The sequence below is a fragment of the Astatotilapia calliptera genome, chromosome 5, assembly GCF_964374335.1.
Source record: "Astatotilapia calliptera chromosome 5, fAstCal68.1, whole genome shotgun sequence".
Classification (NCBI taxonomy): Eukaryota; Metazoa; Chordata; class Actinopteri; order Cichliformes; family Cichlidae; genus Astatotilapia; species Astatotilapia calliptera.
The window spans coordinates 33,554,776-33,577,122 of record NC_137426.1 but is presented as its reverse complement, the minus strand read 5'-3'; the positions used below and the strand labels follow the sequence as shown (position 1 = coordinate 33,577,122).

Sequence of the window (22,347 nt, the reverse complement as noted above, 5' to 3'; positions counted from 1 at the left end):
AAAGAACATCAATGCCTGTTTAAACACTTTGCACGACAGTTATTCCAGGCAATCAACTCTCCCTATTAAAAAAAAAAGGATTCCTGGAAACTGCTCTGACTTCCTAACACGTTTTCTGATAGGAAGCTATTGACACATCTCCTTCTTGACACTATGACTAATATGTTATGATACATCCTACAGCATAATAACAGAACAAGGTCAGACAATCACGGCTGATTGTTAAATTCAGCTAATATTCACAGAAGGCTGTTTAATTAGACCTTTAGGGAACTTTAAAGCTATTTGGGAACTATTGTTAACCCTGCTGTCCTCATTTATTTCTTATTCTGTTTGTGATGAAGATTATGAAGAAAGTACAAATTCTGGGAAACTCTGTGAACACATGAAGTGTGGGCAGTAGATCAAGTTTTACTGGCTCCATATTTTGCTATCTTGATGGGGGTGGTGATAGGCTTATTTTAGTTACTTTGTATATTTTAGCTTCATCTAGCTGTAACTTAACATATCTAATTATTAATTAATTAATATTATATGAATATCTCACATGTACAAAAATAAATGTAATAGTGTATGAATAAATGTCACCAAAACTTGTTATACATTCGTCCTACTATCCAGTATCTGGATGTTACATGTTAATGGTTTATTGCCATGCTTTAACAAAGGTGTGGTCGTACTGGGGAAATACAGTCGTAACCACATACCAGTGCAGCAACTTATAGGTGTGTGTGTGTGTGTACTTGTATTACTCATTCATTTTGTTGGGACAGACCTCAGTGAAAAACATGTATCAATCATGTAAAGTTAGTTTTAGGTTAAGATGAGGACAAGTAGCTATAGTGTGCATTAGAGTGAGGAGGTGATTTATTTCACTGCTAAGTGATTAAAAGTTCCTTCTAACTTCATGTGGACAGAAGGTTTGTTTAGAGTTATTGTAGGGTGGATGTTTCTGCCTTTTGGGGACATTTTGGCAGGTCCTGGAGAAACAAAAACATCTGTTGTTGGGTTAGTGACTCACAGGTAAACACCATAAGCCTTAAAATATTTCTTAAAAATCCATCACTTGATCCAACTATCCCAGCTATAGGCCAATCTCCAAACTTCCTTTTATCTCAAAAATTCTTGAAAGAGTAGTTGTAAAACTACTGTGGACTATTAGGGCCAAATTAAGAGAAATAAATATATTATTGATCATTTTGAGAAAAATGTGGAGATTATACTTATTTCAAAGCAAACTGGTGTGGTTGCTGTACCCTCTAAAAATGCCTTCTATAGATGAATTAGTAAGATTGTATTTCAGAATAGTTTTAGTTACAAGGAAATGATTTCTCTTTTAGCACATAAACATAGTGTTGTAATCAGTATGGGGACTGGAAAGATGCTCCAGAAAGCTGCATCGGATCAGATGTGGAAGAGCTGATTTGTACAAAATGAAATGTCTGACAGTGGAGAGATGCAAGGATATCGATGGTTACACCCTCATACACTAAAGAGGATGTATGCTGTGTCACAAGACAACTGATCAAATTGTTTCAGTAACTCATCTACACAAACCATTCTGTAGATTGTATAGCAGACAGTTTTGGCTTGAAGCAACTGTAACCTCCACACTTTTTTGACTTTTTTCTCAAAATGATCAATAATATGTATATTTTTTCTTAATGTAGCCCTAATTTGTATAAAACCGCTAACTGATCATCTGCAGATGAATGGTTTATTTAAAAAGTTTCAGTTCTTCACAGCACAGAAACAGCATTAGTGAAGGTTATAAGTGATCTTCTTATGGCCTCTGACAGTGGACTCATCTATGTGCTTCTCTTTTTAGACCTCAGTGCAGCTTTCCACATTATTGAGGTGCTGCACTGTAGTGGTTTGACTCATATCGATCGAAAAGATTCTGATTTGTTCATGTAAATGAAGAGTTTCTTCACACAGAAAAATTATCCTGCACTAGGTCCAATTCTGTTTACATAATACATGCCTCCCTTAGACCACAGGTGTCAAACTCCAGTCCCCGAGGGCCGGTGTCCTGAAACTTTTCTTTATGTCCCTGCCGCAACACACCTGAATAAAATTAGGTCATTAGCAAGACTCTATACACTTGATTGTATGCTATTGACTTTCTATAGAGTCTTGCTAATGACCTACTAATTTTATTCAGGTGTTGCGGCAGGGACACATGTAAAAATTTCAGGACACCGGCCCTCGGGGACTGGAGTTTGACATCTGTGCCTTAGACCAGCAGTCTCCAACCTTTTTTGCGCCACAGACTGGTTTATGTCCGACAATATTATAAAAACATAAATACAACAAAATAAAACCATTACCGGTACCAAAAAAAAATAAGATTCCTTCAATGCAAGGCATCTGCTATGCAAATGATACCCGACTTTATCTATGCATGAAGCCAAATGACACACACTAATTAGTTAAAAGCAGGAATGTCTTAAAGACATAAGGACCTGGATGACCTCTAATTTCCTGCCCCTAAATTTAGATTAAACTGAGGTCCTTGTACTCTGTCCTAAAAATCTTATAAATACGGTCTCTAACTAGATACTTGGTCTAAATGGCATTACTTTAGCCTCCAGTAACACTATACTATAAATGGTAAATGGCCTGCATTTGTATAGCACTTTACTTAGTCCCTAAGGACCCCAAAGCGCTTTACACTACATTCAGTCATTCACACACAGGTGATGGCAAGCTATGTTGTAGCCACAGCTGCCCTGGGGTGCACTGACAGAGGACACTGGCGCCACCAGGCCCTCTGACCACCACCAGCAGCAAACATGGGGTTAGTATCTTGCCCAAGGATATTTGCCATGCAGCCAGGAGGCAGCCTGGGATCGAACCACTGACCTTCTGATTAGTGGCTGATCTGCAGCCACCCCCTATAAAAAATAACATGAAGTCATTTTTGACCAGCTTATGACTTTTATTGTGAATGTTAAACAAAAATGACACAATGGGCTTATTTGAAAGTGAATTCACAGGCAGAGGCTTCAGCTTCCAGGCTCCCATTTTGCCTTTATGAGTTAGATAGTCTCTCTACTTTTAAGATTAGGCTTAACACTTTCCTTTTTGCTAAAGCATATAGTTAGGGGTGGATCAGGTGACACCGAATCCTCCCTTAGTTATGCTGCAATAGTCTTGGCCTGCTGCTATTATCAATCTCTGGTTCTCTTATACAGTGTGTCTTCTTTCCTGTCTTCCTCTCATCACTCCCAACCAATCACAGCAGATGCCCACCCCTCCCTGAGTCTGTTTCTAATTGAGGTTTCTTCCTGTTAAAATGATTTTTTCCTTCCCACTGTCACCAAGTGCTTGCTCATAGAGGGCCATTTGATTGTTGAGGTTTTCTATGTTGCTTCTATACTATTGTAGGATCTTAACCTTACAGTATAAAACACCCTGAGCCGACTGTTGTTATGGTTTGGTGAATACCATATATGAATAATACAAAATTGAAATATTGGTTTATGCATGTCTTTATCAATCTATCATCTTGTCTATGTTCTTTCTTCAGAAACCAAAAAAATCGAGAGAAAAACATTTGTATTAATATTGGTTTACGTAGTTTTTATTATTTTAAATTAAAGTGTATTTAAGACATGACGTTTTATTATTAGGGTTACTGAACTTTTAACAGAAATTGTGCTACAGAGTGGACATCTGGAGTTTGCCATAGGAAGTTGTGACAAAAGGAAGGAATAGCCCGTTTAAGAAGGAAGAACCTGGAAAATTATTACGGCGAAAATGTACCTGTGACACACTTACCAGCAGATGGCGGTAGACACCAGCCTGTAAGCGTTACAGGACCCACAATTAGACAAGTAATATTCACAATACTGCTGAAATACTCAGGGGCTAGGGGCTCACACGGTTGTCAACTTAGCTTTCTGTTGCTGTCAAACGTCAACAATACATCAGTACATTCCTGTACAGCTCCTCTTCAATTCACTCCTGTCTTGAATTAGGATTAGCTGTCTTCCGGAGACGCCTGTAGGCCCCCAACTTGTGTTAGCGTCCCCTTAACTGACAGTTGCTACTTATTTTTTACGTAGATGCGCGTTTAATTCTAAAATACTTTATTTTAAGCGGAATATTTTGATTGCATAACAGTTCTTGTACTTTACGGCAGGTAATTAGCCGACCCTGTGACGTTTATAGTTAGATGCGTTTTATAGCACGAGGTTTCCCGAGCGGGAGGGGTTCTTCCTGCCCGTAGTGATTACCAAGGGAGCTCACGGTGAGCGCGGTGACTCAGATCGAGCGCACCCACCGTAACGAGACAAGAAATAGTAAAAGACGTTTGGCGCGGTTGGTAGACTAGCTGCTGACAGCAAAGGGAGTAGATCCGGGATAGACCCGCGGCTCGAGTATATTTTTTAGAAGTACTTTCTCTGGGAAACAGACTCAAGAGATTTAGATCTGTTCTCGAGTTTGTACAGAGAGAGGCGGTTTGTTCGGTTTTTTTTCACCAGCCGTAGCCAGCCGTCTACCTAAGCTTGCCCTGCTCAGGCAGACGGAAATATCCGAAAATGCCTCCCGTCGAAAATGACAGTGGGAAGAAGGAACTCAAATCTCAGATACAAGCGCTTATCGACTCCAATCAAGTGATTGTGTTCAGCAAAAGCTACTGCCCATTTTGTGTAAAGGTAAGGCGTTTAGTTTGTCGTAGGCGGTAGAGGCTCCGCGCCGGTCAGAAACTTCCACCTTCTCCCGCGAAGTACACGGGCTTGGTCTAATTGCTGGTTTGGCCTTGCTGCGTTAGTACAGTCATCAACTTTGGTGGCTAGAACTTTACTATTACGCATAAGCTCGCTAAATGACAAAAACAAAACCGAACAGCATAGCCTTTAATGTAATTTACGTTAGGTCAACAATGGCAGAAGATAAATATCCAGTGTATATTTAAGCCTGGGACGCTTTAGCCGCCTCTGAACGAGCTCCTTGAAAAGTCAGCTTTACATATCGTATTGTTCTTAGTTAACTCTGCTAGTGATTCGCTACAATGTGCTGTAAATTCTGAACGCACTGTATTTAAAAAGCTGCGCTAATTCATTTAAAACTCATACTTTTCTCCCATTTTTAAAATGCTGCCTTCTGCCGCGATAACCTGGACACAAAGGCTTACCTGACAGTTACAAGATGACATATTTGTTAGCATGAAATGTTCTAACGTGTGGACAAGTTTGTGTGCGTTTGATGTAGGATTAATCTTTTACCTTATTTGTGTTTTCAGGTGAAAGACTTGTTCAAAGAACTGCAAGTCGAGTGCAATGTGGTGGAGCTGGATCTTATGGGTAAGACGAGCATTGTGAGGTAACTGATAGCCGCTGTGAGGGATATTTAATGTGTTTGTCAGCAGCTGTTACACTCCGTGGCTGCCCATAAGTAGCTTTATGTGTATTATTCAGATCGCGAATGACTATATAAAAAAACAGCTGGGAGTATTGTAAAGTAAGTGCTTTATAGTTAGCTATAGTGTTGTATCAAGTTTTCCATTTAAAGGCTTAAAACTGCAGATTACTTTGAGCAAAACAAATGTTTCACTTCTTACAGCAAATAAGTTACAAAGAGGCAGGTATAAACAGGGGAGTGACCATCTTTGTCTGTGACCTGGTATAACTAAAGCAATACATGTTTATTGTTTGCTTTATTAGCTATGCTAACATTTTAGTGTAGGTTTTTAATAATTCACTCATGACAGTCCAGCTGCTTGTTTAAGGCCCATGTTTCTAGTTTGTCTGTTGAAAGCCTCTTCCTGTTTAATGTACATTTTGCTTTGTGCTGTCAGTTTCAAAGCCCCTAATTTAATATAAAATTTTTACAGTAGTTAATTCGGTTTTCTGTTCACATATCGGAAACGTTGTCCTATACTGGTTCACGGTCTGGGCTGTCTTTGCAAAAGCACAAAATGTGCTGAGTCATTCACCGAAGATGGCTCTGTGCCATTAGCTCAGTGCACTCGTACCTCACTGCTCCTGTCTTGCTGAGTTAATTACCAAGGTTTAATGCTAGAGGTGGGTTGCACGTGGTGGATGTTAAACGTTAGTCAGTGGAAAACCTAACAAACTTAATTACCAGAGGCTATAATTGATCATAACGTGCAGTAAAAGTCAGCACAGGATCAGCTAAGGAAAGTGTTTATTACAGCAGTACACATTCCAGGGTTACCCTTCCCTTTTGTTATTTGTATTTCATTTGCACATCAAAGATGGTATAAACGCACAATGCATGGCTAAGTTTCAGCATGTGAAAAACTTGCCCCCCCCCCCTTCAGATAATGGGACAAGCTACCAGGAGATGCTGCTTGAGATGACCGGACAGAAAACGGTTCCTAACGTTTTCATCAACAAGAAGCACATCGGTGGCTGTGACAAAACATTACAGGTAAGCAATGAAAGTCGTCTTGCAGCTCAGATGTAACTTGTTTTTTCTTGTAACTTGCCTCTTCTCATAACAGAAATGGGTTGGTTGTTTTTGTCACAACTGGAAAGAGGTGAAAACAAACCATGTGGTTGTCAGTGTATGATGCCACTAAGCCAAGCTGTGAGAAACTCATTGAAAATGTAAAAAAGAAAAAGGTTTATGGTGATTATTCCATCAGGGGTGCATGAACAGGGTGGGCTATGTCGTCTCATACACTTCATACAGCTGCAGGAAAAAGAAATAGAAAAAAACACCACTGTTTAAAATCTTTAATGAAAATATTCAGAAACATTCAGTAAAATGGCTGCAGCTAATCTTTGTAGACCTAGTTACTTGTAAATAATAATATTATCCCGACCGGTAGCATCCCCTGGAGACTTGAATGGCAAAATTTACCTCTCGCTTAACACACTGCTGATACGAATCCACGTCAGATAATGGGTGGCAGTGCTAATATCTGACTTGGACTGGGATATCTGTTAATAGCAACACCTAGTATGAAAAAGCTCAGTGTACCCTTTGTTTGTTTGTTTTTGTTTGAAATGATTAGCATTGCTAAGTGCTACAGTAACAAACGTTGTGTTGCTGTTTGTGTCAGGCCCATAAAGACGGCAGCCTGCAGCAGCTGCTTAACGGCGATAATTACGACTACGACCTGATCGTCATCGGAGGCGGCTCTGGAGGCTTGGCCTGCTCGAAGGTGATGTCAGAATTCAGTATTTACCTCTGATTTGACTGCTTTGTGTGAACTGGGGATCCCACAGACAGCCGTGCTTTTGTACTTGTGTGGGGGTGCAGCTGTAACTTTGGTCACTGGCAGAATTTCAGACATTTGCAGGCTTTTGTCTTTGGGAGGATTGTTAGTGAGATTTTCACACACTTGTATGATAAACAGGGCACAGGACAGAAACTAGAGTACTAGTGTAAATGACAGGAAAACAGAAACCTGTGAAAGGCTAAAATGTGTTATCATAATGAAATATAGTGCAAGGTGGTTCTTGATCTGTGGTGGTTGGTGATTTCTCAGAACTAGTGTGAAACTATTGCTGATGATGTAATTCACTTACACCACTTCTGTTTGCTCCATAAAACTGTGCAACACAGCAGTAAGATATAATCTTTTAACAACAGGAAGCTGCTGCACTGGGGAAGAAGGTCATGGTGTTGGACTACGTTGTGCCCACACCAAAAGGAACCACTTGGGGTATGATACTTCCTTTTAGTAAGACTTTTGACGCAGGGTTTGTCTGGATCTGTAGTGGCTGCTAAACGACAGTTTTGCTGTGCTCTGGCTGTGACGATCAGGTCTTGGAGGAACGTGTGTGAACGTAGGCTGCATTCCCAAGAAGCTGATGCACCAGACGGCCTTGCTGTCCACGGCCATGCAGGACGCACGCAAGTTCGGCTGGGAGTTTGATGAGACAGGTGAGGGCTCAGGGGACCGACCCAGGAGGTCACGCAGGGGTGACATCACACCAGCTTGCCGTGGTAAATCGGAGGCGAGCCCATTTAGGAGGCACCCCGTAGTCTTTCAACTGCTTCTACTGATGAGTGTCTGTTTCTGTCTTCAGTGAAACACAACTGGGACACGATGAAGACTGCTGTTAACAACTACATTGGCTCCCTGAACTGGGGCTACAGGGTATCACTGAGGGACAAGAATGTCAACTATGTCAATGCCTATGCAGAGTTTGTGGAACCACACAAAATCAAGGTAACCGACTGCTTTCAATGAAAATGAATCTTCAATAAAGTCATGCAGAGGTTTAGTCGTTTCATAACTTAATAAAGTCTTCGTTCTCTGCTTGCTCATGTTACCATCTCGCAACCTGTTACTAATCTGTATAAGCTGTCAGCTTTGAAATCATCCTGTTGAATTAACTGTTATTTTTGTGTCCTAAACAGGCTTTTCAAAAATACTTATCGGTGTTTAGAAGTTGTTGCTGTCGTTGCAATCACCTCACTAGTTGCACAAAAAGCAGATGTTTCAGAAGCATCCACTACATTGAAAAAGCTTCCTGTTATGTTGCATGTGTGTCAAAATATCTGTTTGTGTTTCCTGACAGGCTACAAACAAACGAGGGAAGGAGACGTTCTACACAGGAGCCAAGTTTGTTTTGGCTACGGGTGAGAGGCCACGTTACCTGGGCATTCCCGGAGACAAGGAGTATTGCATCACCAGGTGACAGCACCGTGCAGAGTACACAGAATCTGACAATTTATGTTATAATGTGTGTGAGTGACTGAAGCTCCACCCAGAGCTCCTTTTTAGACCAGTGGATGGGTTCATGGCTGAAATAAGTGTCACTTCCTTAAGGTGTGATCTCTGAAAACAAACCTGCCCTTTAGTGATCCAGCAGGTTGTTGTGCCTCAGAGCAGCCGTCTGTCTGCCTGCTCTGTGAATGCTGACGTGAGATTATCCTCAGGTGTCTTTGACGATTATGCTCGTGTCTTGGCAGAGAGGCTCATTTATTCCACAAGGTCTTAAACCAGAGCTGTCTGAACAATGTAAGAAACAAGCCTGGGCTTGGTAGGGTTTATTCGGGGATTCTCTTCGGATCTCACAGCTGTTGTTGGACAGTCAGCCAGATTTGGTACTTTTGTTGTCAGCTACTGAAATTAAGCTACACATCCTATAGCTCACACCTGAAAACAGGATAAGCAGTAATACGGGATATGGTTGGATTTATTTGTTGTGACATGAAATATTTAATTATTTGAAAATCTTTGAAAAAAAGAAATGAATTTAAAATTTTGAGTGACCAGCTTGTAGGAGCAGAGTGCAGGGCAGCACTGAGCAACATCATGAACCTTGTTCTATTAAATAATCCACAGTGTGGCTCAAGGCTTTAAATAAGTATTAGACAGCATCTCTCCACACCCTGTGAGGTAAAAAGAAAAAATATCCTGAAGGTCTAGATCAGCAGAAGCAAGTGTCACACCTGCTAAATTCTTTGTATGCAAAACTAGCTGCACAAAAACCTGCTTTAACCTCACCTTGTTTTTGTTTGTTTGTTTTGTTTTCACAGTGATGACCTCTTCTCATTGCCTTACTGCCCGGGGAAAACTCTGGTGATCGGAGCGTCCTATGTGGCTTTGGAGTGTGGCGGCTTTCTGGCCGGCCTCGGGCTCGACGTCACCGTCATGGTACGGTCCATCCTGCTGAGGGGCTTCGACCAGGACATGGCCAACCGCGCTGGTGAACACATGGAGGGGCACGGTGTCAAGTTCCTCCGTAAATATGTACCCACAAAGGTGAGCGTGAACACAACCTGCTGTTTGTGATTTAGCTTATTGATCTCGGAGTATGCCTACATGCAATGGTAATAGCTGTAATCTTTAATGTTGTCAGGTCATGTGCTTAATAGGTCAACATTAAAAGCCTTTGATTTATAGTGAACGCAGGAGGTGGTCAGACTCTGATCAGCATATAGATGAATGATGTTTTAAGCCTTTTCTCTTAAATTATGTGTCAGATAGAGGAGCTTGAAGCAGGAACTCCTGGCAGGCTGAAGGTGACCGCCAAGTCCACAGAAACCGACGAGATCATCGAGGGAGAGTACAACACTGTATGTATCGCTTCGGTTTTCCTTCACCCCTCTCTCTGCTCCGTCGTCATGTATTTCCGCCAAAAGAGTAAACGGTTTCTCTCACAGCTTATTTCTGTGAAAGAAACTACATTTAGTGTTGCAATAATCACTATTCTGTGGTCACTTTAATATTAATCGCGCTCCGTAGTGTTTAGGGTACTTTTCTCTCTTTTTCTTTTTTTTTAAACCCCCATTTTTACAGTTTAACTAAACCAAAGATATGATGATTTTACATAATCTGTGATATGTTGAGATACTGCCATGTAATCATCAGCTGTCATGTTAGTGTTGAGAAGATGCCATGTCTCTGGAACAATTGGCAATGACAAAGGATTAATATCACACTGCATTAAAGCTAACAAGCTGGGGTTTTTGTTCTTCAGGTGTTGATCGCAGTGGGCCGAGACGCATGCACAGACAAGCTCGGCCTGGATAAGGCAGGAGTCAAAGTCAACCCAAAGTAAGTTCAGTATGTTGTTACTGCCGAGGAGGCCATGTTTCGGGTGTATTTGCACGTGTCATTAAATCATCATTAAACTTGATAGGTCAAACTTTTTTGTGGCTTCTGTAGGCATGTAGAGTGGGGTCGTGGTCTGAGAAACTATGATTGTGACAATCTGGTGTGTATTGCCAACACATGGAAATTTTAAAATCTTTATATGGTATTAGCCTGTCACATTTGACCTCTGGCCTCTCCTTCAAGGTCAAATGAGATCAAACTTTCATAAAATGTCATCTTTAAAACTATTTTTAAAGTCTGCATCCAAATATCATGTGAGACTTGACCTTTGACCTCACATTTACATTTCACATCTGTCTTTCTGTCCAATTGGCCCCAAAATGTGTTTCTTGGAATGAGATAGAAATATACTGTAGTATAATATTTTAGTCCACTGCAAACTTCTTGAAGACCAGAGAAAACACAGTGAATATACAGAAAATACAATTAAAAGTAAACACCGCCCAGGGTGAGCTGGCTTGATTTGCTCTCGGAGTGCTTGTACGTGTGTTCCCCTGTCCCTTTAATACTCGCAGTACAGTCACAGTGATTCAGCAGTTCTTGCTGCTCAGGGCTCTCTGCCTGGTGTGAGTGTTGGGGGAATTTGGTGGGGAGGTGAGGGGTGGCTTGTGGGTAAGATGAGAACACTGCTGTAAATCACATTGGTATTAAGTGACAGAACAAAGGAAGTATCTATATTAAAAAAAGGCTTTCTGTTCTGAGTTCGCTTGTTTGTTTGTTTTTGAAAGAGTAAAAGTATAAAATTAGGTTTGGAAAAACATTCTTACAGACTGACACCTCCTGCAGGTCATTATTGATGCTGTTGATACCAGCATAGAAATGCAGTGTTTTCTATAAGGCTTTCTTTCCACTCTTGTGTGAATAACTGAATGGCTGAGCCTGTGTTGTGAGGCCTGTAGGGATTAAGACGGCATGAGTCCAGCTTTAAAGAGTGTTCTGAGTCTCATGACCATAGCAATTTTTAGTTGAAGCCCAGCATTAGCCAGAGGGCTTCTGTGCTCAGGGGCCTGTGGCTGTTCTGCTCCTGCGCAGCGCAGATCCAAATCACTGGCAGTAGCCAGTGATTTGGATACTACTACAAGTGTGCTTCTCCTTTTTGCTAAGTATGAATGACCACATAGCCAGTTATCCATTTCTGCTTTGTCACTGACACACAAACGTTTATCTGTGTGGTGCTCTTTAACCTTGTTTCCTGCAGGCTTTTTGCTGAGTGTATAACTCTTTTTGGTGCTTTCTATAACGGTCCCCAGTCATCTACACAATGTCAGGCTTATTGTAAAGATTTATTATAAAGAAAATATCTGTTATTCACAGTTAAAATTGTGTAATTTTCTATTATTGTTACACCCACTTAACTTTGAACTTCAACACTCGGATATTTAATTTGAAGTCACAAAACGGGATAAAAGTCTTAAATGTATGCTCGATGATCCCATCCTGCAGGAATGGAAAGATTCCTGTGAATGATGAAGAGCAGACCAACGTGCCCCACATCCATGCTATTGGCGACATTCTGGAAGACAAGTGGGAGCTGACACCTGTAGCCATCCAGGCTGGCAAGCTGCTGGCCCGACGCCTCTACGGAGGATCAACGGTCAAAGTAAGTACAACGTGACTGTGTCATGATTTCTGACTGTCATTCTAAAATCTATTTGTCCATTAAACTACAACCAACTCAATACTACCAGACATAAAGTGTCTGAACAGTCTCTTAGTACCTATTTAAGGTGCATAAAGACCTGTTTCGTAGGATGGAAACTGAATGTTAAGGTGCCATTAAGACTAATCTTATTTTAAAGAGGTATAGTGTTAAAATCTGAAGTAAGCCATTGAAAGGGAAGGACATAAAGAAGGTCAGAGTGTTTTGTGCTCCAGATGATGAATCTGGTGTTCCATAACAAGATTTTGTTAATCACTAACCAAATGCTGTTTTTTGCAGTGTGACTACATCAATGTTCCCACCACAGTCTTCACCCCGCTTGAGTATGGTTCCTGCGGTCTGCCAGAGGAGAAAGCCATCGAGCTTTACGGCGAGGAAAACCTCGAGGTAACAGCTGAATTGTTGATGACAGACGAGGCTCGGCTGACTGTGCGCTCTGGTCGCTGCTTTCACATTGAATGAAACTGTCTCTAACTTACTTGGTTGTCACAGGTTGCCATCAAGCAAATGCATGCGTTTAGTGTTGTATTCCAGGCATACAAACTCTTCAGTACTTCTGTGAATGCGAGCTGACGTTGGACCGCAGAACTGCGTTTGTTTTGAAGCTTTTACATTCATGTGTTTCTGGTCTCATGTTCAGGTGTATCACAGTCTCTTTTGGCCTCTGGAGTTTACCGTGCCCGGCAGGGACAACAACAAATGCTACGCCAAGATCATCTGCAACAAACTAGACAACGTAAGATCAGAGCAACTAAAATGCAACCGACAAATGTGCCTGAATCTGTGGCAGCCACCAGCCTGAGCTCCTGATTTGTTTTTTGTTTTTGTTTTTTAATGCCACACTGCAGGATCGAGTCATAGGTTTCCACTACCTAGGACCAAATGCAGGAGAGGTGACGCAGGGCTTCGGTGCAGCCATGAAGTGTGGCGTCACCAAAGAACAGTTGGACACCACCATTGGCATCCACCCAACCTGTGCTGAGGTAAAAAGACAATGCTGCCACTTTATTTACTTGGGTATCTTCCTGTATTAGTGGACTGCCTTAGATCCTGCGTTTATGTATTTAGGATGGGGTTTGTTTTTTTGGGGGGGGAGACACGTAGCCAGCATCCGAGAATCGGTCCAAACCGGGCCATCTGTAAAAGTTATCGCCACCCTGCCGGGTTGGCAGGTGGCATGGACACCAAACTGAATATGAGAACAAGGCGACACAGGATTTTTAAATTGATACCACAAGTATATCTACTAAAAATCTTGAAGTTTAAATCTCAGTGACCTTGACCTAAAGGTCAATGGTGTGGGGTTTTTTTTTTTTTCTCTTCTCCTGTCTCTCTCTCTGTCTCCCGCCCTCTCCCCCTTTTTGTTTTATTTAGTTATTTTCCACGGTTTTGAGTCATGAACGTTTCATAGTGTTTTCAGTTCCTTCTGTTCTCTATAATTTCAACAAAGTTTTAATGACGGTAAAATGAATCAGTTTTTCATTGAGGCAGACCGCACAGTTCAGTGTCAAACCACTCCAGGTCCAGTATGACAGCTAATAACTGTTAATTTCCACAGCATGTTGCAATAGTACTTTCATCAAGCCAGTAAGAACAGGAAATGACACTGGAGCTGCCTTTAGCACACAAACTGCACAGCAAATATGCTGAAGGCAGAAAGAAAGCTGTGTATGTCTGCAGTTGTCCTATCAGACGGCCAGGATAAGACACCAGGTCCAAAGAGCAGCCATAGACGGCTTGTTTAAAGTGCTTGCTGTCTCTTTAGTGGTCTCACACTTTTATCTTGGGCTGGAACAGGATATTCATCGTGTGTAGAACTTAAACAATCAGTGTCTGAATTGTTTGAATTGTGTGTGTGTGTGTGTGTGTGTGTGTGTGTGTGTGTGTGTGGTGATGCATGCTTGGGAATAATTGGTGTAATTAGGGGACATGATTATTCATTATGTTAATCGTGCTGGTGCTAATGACAGTGCATTAGGCTGCTGAGGATCCTCTTGTTTGATGGGTTTACATCGTATTTCTATTTTCTGACGGTTTAGCCCAAATATGTTCATCTGAAACAAACGCAGTGCATTGATGTGACAGCCTGGTGTGAAGTTTCATGTTTGGCTGTAGATGACTAAACAAACGGAACTAAGAACAATTTCTTTTCAGCCAATGAGAACATGCCTGTGGCATTAAAGATGTTAATTATGTTCCTGTGTCCTCTTTACCTTCTAGGTCTTTACCACTCTGGAGGTGACCAGGAGCTCTGGTGGAGACATCACACAGTCCGGTTGCTGAGGTTAAACCCTGCATGTTTAGCAGGCTGCTCTCACATTAGACTCCCCTACTAAACATTTTCCTCCCAGTCAACCTTTAACTTCAGCCTCACCTCTAGCCCCTCCCTTTACAGGGCATTTATTTCTCAGGAGCACCTGAACGTAAAACTCTCGGTGTGACTGGGAGCTACGAGGTAAATGGAGATGGTCAGGGCTGAAGATCTGCGTGTCTTCTGCTCTGGCTGAAGGAGTCTGATGTGAAAGCTGCCTGCTGAACAGCGGGGTTACTCTGCTAATGTTTCTATTGGGCCCCACCAGCGTGTCACTCTCGGAGAAGCCCAAACACACACCATTCCCGAGTGTGTGTTTGGGCTGTTTTTGACGTCCTTACCCGTAACCTCAAATAATTAGGTGGGCAAGGATCGATGTCCCTCTGTAGAAGCACCTGATGGTGGCCCGAACCCTTCGTCCAACCCCCCCACCCCCCAGATTCATCTATTATAAATTGGCTCATTACCAGCGTTTGAAAGGATGCACAATTCTGGTGCGTACATAGGTTAGCACCATGCCTTCATCATTCCATACATCCTTCGTACAGGTTTATAAGTTGACTTATATGAATATACATGTCTTTGTCAATATTTATCTTTGCTTTGTGGAAGCACCAGAGTTTTCAAGAGAAACCTGTGATGCATCAAGAGCCTGGAGACTGTTTCAAATAAGCGAATGGCAAGTTTCCACCTGGATTGCTCTGGTCGTGTTTTTGCTCAGTTTGTAATTTAATGACTGCTTGTTGCATTGTGCTGTCTCGTGCGTCGTTTGGAAGACGGCGCTCCCGTTGCTGTTGACATTTCATCTGTATAAATGGCTTGTTTGTTTGTGTGGAACTTGTAGAGACTACTCAGTGTTAAATAAAGGCATGTCTATCTTCAGGTTTCGTCTGTCTTTGACTTGTGTGACCCAGTTTGTGTGAAATGATTTCAGGATTCTCACAGAGCCTGCTCACAGATTTCCATTTAGTTCAAGAGTAATAAATGTAAAAAAAAAAACCAAAGGTACGAGTTACTTAGTCATACGGTGCTTGATAGTGTTTCTGCTGAAGGATATGCTGCTTAGTAAATGTCATAGGATTTAACTGGACTGATATTCACAACACTGGCAATACACTGGTGTACATGGTGTGAACTGGTTAAAATGGGACTTTAAATCTCTTGCATTGTAGTTAAACTTTGCTTTTAGATCAGTAGCACACCACACTTTTTAATTTGTCATTATTTAAAAAAAAAAAAAAAAAAAAGCATGTTAGCCTGGCAGTACCATCAGCAAACATCTTTTTTCCTTCTGCTCAAAAAAGAGAGAACACAATTTTGATTTTAAGAAGTATCCATAAGTTAACAGACTTTACAGCCGTTAGACCATTGCAGCTTTTGCTATCCTGGTCCAACTAATAGTCATATTTGATTTATTTCATTTTGCATTATTGGAATCAGAACAGTCAAGACTGGTGAACAGGAAAGAAGTTTGAGAGGAAGTTAATAGAAGAAGAGGGATGGAGAGAAAAAACAGAAAATCTGCTTCATCACCTGCTGGGGAAAAAACACCATGTGTGCTTGTGTTCAGAAGGTTTCTCCATCTAAGTTTTTAATAGTAGGTGTGGGGAGCCACAGCCCACCGCAGGGGGCAATTGTGGCACCCACCTAGAAAAGACTGGGGTCATCCAGCAGCCACAAGGGTGGCAGGCAGCTACACCAGAGTAGACCCAGCCCCAACCAGGGTGAATGTAGTCTTTCACCCTTAAATCATCTTTGTTTCACCCTGCATGGAAACCATATAGTGGTCAAAATGCAATGAATGAATTATGTAAATACTCCAAAAATGTAGCAATACATAGTAAAGCTAATAATAATGGTTTTAAAAATGCAGTTAATTATACATTTTTCTTTTGCAGTGAACTCATTAAATATTTTCTGTGAGTTAATGTTCAGTTTTCCATTTATTTATGTCATACCACATAGTTCCAGTGGTCTCGGTGCTGAAGTAAGCAGAGGCGGATGTTTGGCGTGTTGCATATATACACAGGTACACCAGATGAACATCATCCCATTGAAGTGGTCAGCCTATTCATGTGGCCTGCATCAGAGAGCCGCGGGGAGATAATAGCATCATTTCCTCCAGGTTTCTGTGGGACTATTCAGCCTCCACAAGTGGCGGTTGTGATCAATAGCATCCAGGCTGGTGTGAAGCCTTTGTTGGGTTCACCTGCTCACATCTGAAAACGCTGTCACCTGCACGGCTGCCATGACAACGAGCGCTTTGATGAGTTTTATTTGGCGGGTAATCATTTGTTTTAGGGAGTGTTGTGAGCTCAGTGATTCACTGATGTTTGTTATGCCAAAAGCACTCAAAGGCAGAGGCCTCTCTAAAGGTCTGTGAAGCTTCTGGTGTTGGTTTCTGAGCTGAAATGTCCCTGACTTCCTTCTACCTGAATCATGCTCACTTTAGGAACAGTTTATTTGTGCAAGTAAAGCAATGAAGAAGGAGTGTATGACATTACCACTAGCTCAGGTTACCTGTCTACACATCAGTGCTGCTTTGAGAAACTGACCTTCAGCTGATATCAGTGGAGCAAATTCTAAACAACTTCAAAACTAACTCAATGTTTCACTTAAGGTGTTTCCAACCCCAGTACTGAACTGAAATCATACCATGGAAATTGCATTGTATTGGCAGTGTAGTGCACACATTAGCCATCAGTTAAAAGACAGCTTTTGTTGATCTTTGTGACAATTTGTGCCTCTTTTTTTGTGACTGGTTAAACATAAGCATACAGTTATATGGGGTATTTATAGTTTCTTTTATGGATATTTTTTCCCCTTCGAAGTTATTTTGCATCTCTCTGTAGTTATGTGACGCCGCTTTGTGCCTTTCGTTGATCGATTCCATTTCTGTAGTTGTTTTGCATCTCTTTGTAGTGCTTATGTGTACATTTATTGTACATCTTTGAAGACGTACAATAAATTCCACCTTTCTTTGTTGTTTAAAATCCCTTTGTAATTGTTTTTGTGTCTGTTTTTTGATGCTTGCAGTTGTTTAATATATTGTGTATACTCCATCTCTGTTTGTTTTTGTTTACAATTCTCTGAGGGTGCTTTATATGTCTTTGAAGTTGCTTAGCGTCTCTTTGTAGTTGGTTCGTGTCCCTTGCTAGCATTTTTCATCTTTTTAAGGGGTTTTGTGCATCTTTGTGGTAGTTTTGCATCTTTTTGTGTGTATCGTAAATCTTTTTTGTAGTTGTTTTGTGACTCTTTGTGCGTTTGCTTTTATTAAGTTTGCTTTTCATCTATGTCTTTTTGCATTTCTCTGTAGTTGTTTGATACCTTTTTGTGGGGTTTTCTCTTTTCTTTTTAGGTTGAATTGGTTTTTCATCGCTTGTACTTGTTTGTATCTTTGTGGTAGTTTTATATGTTGCAGTTTTGTGTAGTGTGTGAAGTCTTTTTGGTGCTTGTTGGGCTTGTTGGATGTGTCATTATGGGCAGACATCATCGCTGTCTTTGTTCTGGATCCCATTTTGGCTGTGTCGTGTCTTTGTATTGGTTTTGTGTCTCTTTAAAGCTTCTTTTAATATTTGTAGGTATTTTGGCTCTCACTGTATTCCAGTCTGCAACAGAATAAAGGCCATTAACAAGTGAAGAGATTGTTACTCAAAAGGCTTATTTGTTTGTAAGTGACCAAACTTACAGTTTAACAGGGGATCGAAGGATTATTTCCTCGACTGTAACCCTATACTCTCCAGTGACAACAGCTCATATATGATGGCAACGTACCTGTCCTTTGCACAAAGGCTGCTCAGAAACAGCCCAAGGTACAAAAAAGAGCCCAAAACTTCTCGGAAGGAACCAAATAAAGCCTCCTGAGGCTCCACCTCGCATCTCAAAAGCCCCAAAGATTCAGCTGCCAACTTCCTGATGTCAGACACCATAGCATGTCCCAAGAGAGGCCATGTTCATGCCCAGTGAGTCAGTGCTATTATGGAGGCATGTGCGAGACTTACACAACAGAAGGCAGCTGCTTTTAATACTGTGGTAATCAGTGGGCTTCTTTTTACTGTAGTGCCACTTTTGTGTGTTTGTGTTTTAATGTCATCCCTCTTCTTAATAAGTTAAAAACCATCTATGTGGGTGTGTTTAGCTGTCCCATATAAGGGTTTAACACAAAATATACTTATAGTATATCTAATGCATCAAGAGTGGTCAAAATAAACCTAACAGTGATAAAATGTCTTGTAGGGTTTGTTTTGTTCAGTTTTTTAACTTTCTTCTCAGAGGGTCTTGCAACAACCAACTTGCAGTTTCAGTAAAATGTGTTTTATTTTTTTGCTCAACCGCCCTCAAATAGGGAAGTGACATTAGAAACAGATATCTAGACGTGCACAATCCACAACTGAGTCAAGTTAAATCTCCTTACTTCCTGTATTATGGCTAATGTGCGTCTGTAGGAAACGAAGAACCCTGTCATTGTATTTTAAAAATGACTCATTTGTAAAGAGGTGGCGATGAAGCTGGGAGCTGCCAGCAGGAAATAGAAACCTTTGATGATATGTGGAGGGTAATCAATGAGAAGTGAAAAATCATTGCAGTTTCAGTACTGCATGACTTGCTGATTTCAACACACTCCTTCTCACAGCTAACCTGATGGTGAAACCTGTGCTTATGTAATCATATCTCACGTTATAACTGCACACTCATAATGACCAGACTTTCTATTGTACTTTTTGTGTGCAAATGATTAACCCGCACAACATAAAAATGAGTTCACATCAGTGTGTGAGTTTCAAATAGGTAACCTCATGTCAATGACATGCCTTTCTGTGTAGTTATTGATTAATTTCATCTTAACTGCATTTCCTGGAACTCAAGTCATCATTGATACCGATTTTACCAGGAAACGTGTCTGTTTCCTATAAGAAAATCTGAGGTGCCGACAGAGCTGAACGCACAGTCTGATTCACCTGCGCTCTGATCTCATGTACATATGAGGACAGAGTTATTAGCCCTCTTATGAAAAGCATTTCTCAATTGCTGTTAAACGGAGCAAATAATTTTTATGCAGCTTTCCCTGACAACCTAATTGTATTTCGAATGCTTACATTTTTAAAACTAATTCACAAAATCCCAAAACTACCAGGGTCAAAAGGGTCAGCCCCAGTTTTCTTTGTCTTTTTTTGTCAAGTCCATCTTCCACATGACTGCGTCCTGAACATCAATCCAGTAAGAATGAAATAACATCGCCTGCTCTGCTCAAAATCCCTACTTCAGTTAAGAAATCATCTACTAACAGTTTTTGTCATTGTTTTGTCGTATATATGACTTTCAGTGTATATGACTAAACATTTTGTCAGTTTTGTCGTTTCATTCTGGAAGCAGAGAGGCTGGAAGTACATCAGGGATCTTTATGTGGAAAATACAGGGAGTGCAGAATTATTAGGCAAGTTGTATTTTTGAGGAATAATTTTATTATTGAACAACAACCATGTTCTCAATGAACCCAAAAAACTCATTAATATCAAAGCTGAATGTTTTTGGAAGTAGTTTTTAGTTTTAGCTATTTTAGGGGGATATCTGTGTGTGCAGGTGACTATTACTGTGCATAATTATTAGGCAACTTAACAAAAAACAAATATATACCCATTTCAATTATTTATTTTTACCAGTGAAACCAATATAACATCTCCACATTCACAAATATACATTTCTGACATTCAAAAACAAAACAAAAACAAATCAGCGACCAATATAGCCACCTTACTTTGCAAGGACACTCAAAAGCCTGCCATCCATGGATTCTGTCAGTGTTTTGATCTGTTCACCATCAACATTGCGTGCAGCAGCAGCCACAGCCTCCCAGACACTGTTCAGAGAGGTGTACTGTTTTCCCTCCTTGTAAATCTCACATTTGATGATGGACCACAGGTTCTCAATGGGGTTCAGATCAGGTGAACAAGGAGGCCATGTCATTAGTTTTTCTTCTTTTATACCCTTTCTTGCCAGCCGCGCTGTGGAGTACTTGGACGCGTGTGATGGAGCATTGTCCTGCATGAAAATCATGTTTTTCTTGAAGGATGCAGACTTCTTCCTGTACCACTGCTTGAAGAAGGTGTCTTCCAGAAACTGGCAGTAGGACTGCGAGTTGAGCTTGACTCCATCCTCAACCCGAAAAGGCCCCACAAGCTCATCTTTGATGACACCAGCCCAAACCAGTGCACCTCCACCTTGCTGGCGTCTGAGTCGGACTGGAGCTCTCTGCCCTTTACCAATCCAGCCACGGGCCCATCCATCTGGCCCATCAAGACTCACTCTCATTTCATCAGTCCATAAAACCTTAGAAAAACCAGTCTTGAGATATTTCTTGGCCCAGTCTTGACGTTTCAGCTTGTGTGTCTTGTTCAGTGGTGGTCGTCTTTCAGCCTTTCTTACCTTGGCCATGTCTCTGAGTATTGCACACCTTGTGCTTTTGGGCACTCCAGTGATGTTGCAGCTCTGAAATATGGCCAAACTGGTGGCATCTTGGCAGCTGCACGCTTGACTTTTCTCAGTTCATGGGCAGTTATTTTGCACCTTGGTTTTTCCACACGCTTCTTGCGACCCTGTTGACTATTTTGAATGAAACGCTTGATTGTTCGATGATCACGCTTCAGAAGCTTTGCAATTTTGAGACTGCTGCATCCCTCTGCAAGATATCTCACTATTTTTGACTTTTCTGAGCCTGTCAAGTCCTTCTTTTGACCCATTTTGCCAAAGGAAAGGACGTTGCCTAATAATTATGCACACCTGATATAGGGTGTTGATGTCATTAGACCACACCCCTTCTCATTACAGAGATGCACATCACCTAATATGCTTAATTGGTAGTAGGCTTTCGAGCCTATACAGCTTGGAGTAAGACAACATGCATGAAGAGGATGATGTGGACAAAATACTCATTTGCCTAATAATTCTGCACTCCCTATAAGTGTGCCTCATTTACACAGTTACAGAATGTTTGCAAAATGACTGCACCGGGTTTTATTGGATACTTACAAATTTGAAATTATGTCAGAAAACGCACCCAACTCCAAAGTAAGGCTTCACACTAATATTTCACCTGTCTGTCATGATAGAATAGAATTAGAATAGAATAGAATTAAACTTTATTGTCATTGCACATGTCACAAGTACAAGGCAACGAAATGCAGTTTGCATCCATGCAGAAGTGCTTTAGCAATAATATAGATATATTACAAAATATATATTAGCAGTAATATAGATATGTAGATATTGGAAGATGTGCATTTATTGGAAGACGAGTTTTCACTGTTACTCTGAAGAATTTGGGAAGAGCTGGAATCACCTCTTTGACATCTGTAAACAAGTATGAATGGATCACAATCCTGTTTGGAATAGTTACTGCAAAAAATAATAATATTGAAGCAGTGGGGTAAAAACTGAGTTGAGCTTTGGATGGTAAATATGTTGCATCTGGAGAGACTGAGACTTCTCAAAGATAACAGACTCAATATATGTGAGAGATCCTGGAATCCTCTACTGACAGTTTTTAATCAGAACAATTAGTGTCTCTTCAAAATACAATAAAAGTATTGGGTAGGGGTTATTAGCCCCCCCTAATCGTAGTCAGTTTTCCATAAGTCTCACACGTCTCCTGAACAATCCCACCCCGCTCTCAAGCTCCTCCAAATTTTTGCTCTGCCTTGATCTTGATCTTCAGTTCATCCCACAGATTTTTAGTGGGATTCAAGGCCAGTCAGGAACGTTCACTTTGGTCTTCTGGGGGTCATTCTTCACCATGTATGTTTTGGTTGTTGCTGTGTTGGAAGACAA

At 41.1% G+C, this 22,347-nt stretch overlaps 1 protein-coding gene across 2 annotated transcripts; it reads left to right on the top strand.

Annotated features, from left to right (window-relative positions):
* Positions 1–4,245: 4,245 nt before the first annotated feature.
* On the top strand, positions 4,246–15,405 carry txnrd3 (thioredoxin reductase 3). Of its 2 annotated transcripts, none has more exons than XM_026168986.2 (16): positions 4,246–4,664; positions 5,252–5,312; positions 6,293–6,402; positions 7,040–7,141; positions 7,573–7,645; positions 7,747–7,866; positions 8,013–8,155; positions 8,508–8,623; positions 9,472–9,697; positions 9,919–10,011; positions 10,416–10,492; positions 11,996–12,152; positions 12,492–12,599; positions 12,853–12,948; positions 13,061–13,195; positions 14,433–15,405. In XM_026168986.2, exons 1-16 carry the CDS (start codon positions 4,548–4,550, stop codon positions 14,493–14,495), a joined length of 1,797 nt encoding a protein of 598 aa, XP_026024771.2. In that variant the 5' UTR covers positions 4,246–4,547; the 3' UTR covers positions 14,496–15,405. The 2 variants fall into 2 exon arrangements, with proteins under 2 accessions (XP_026024771.2, XP_080158252.1); XM_080302126.1 differs by having other exon boundaries at positions 7,747–7,929.
* The last annotated feature ends 6,942 nt before the right edge of the window (positions 15,406–22,347 follow it).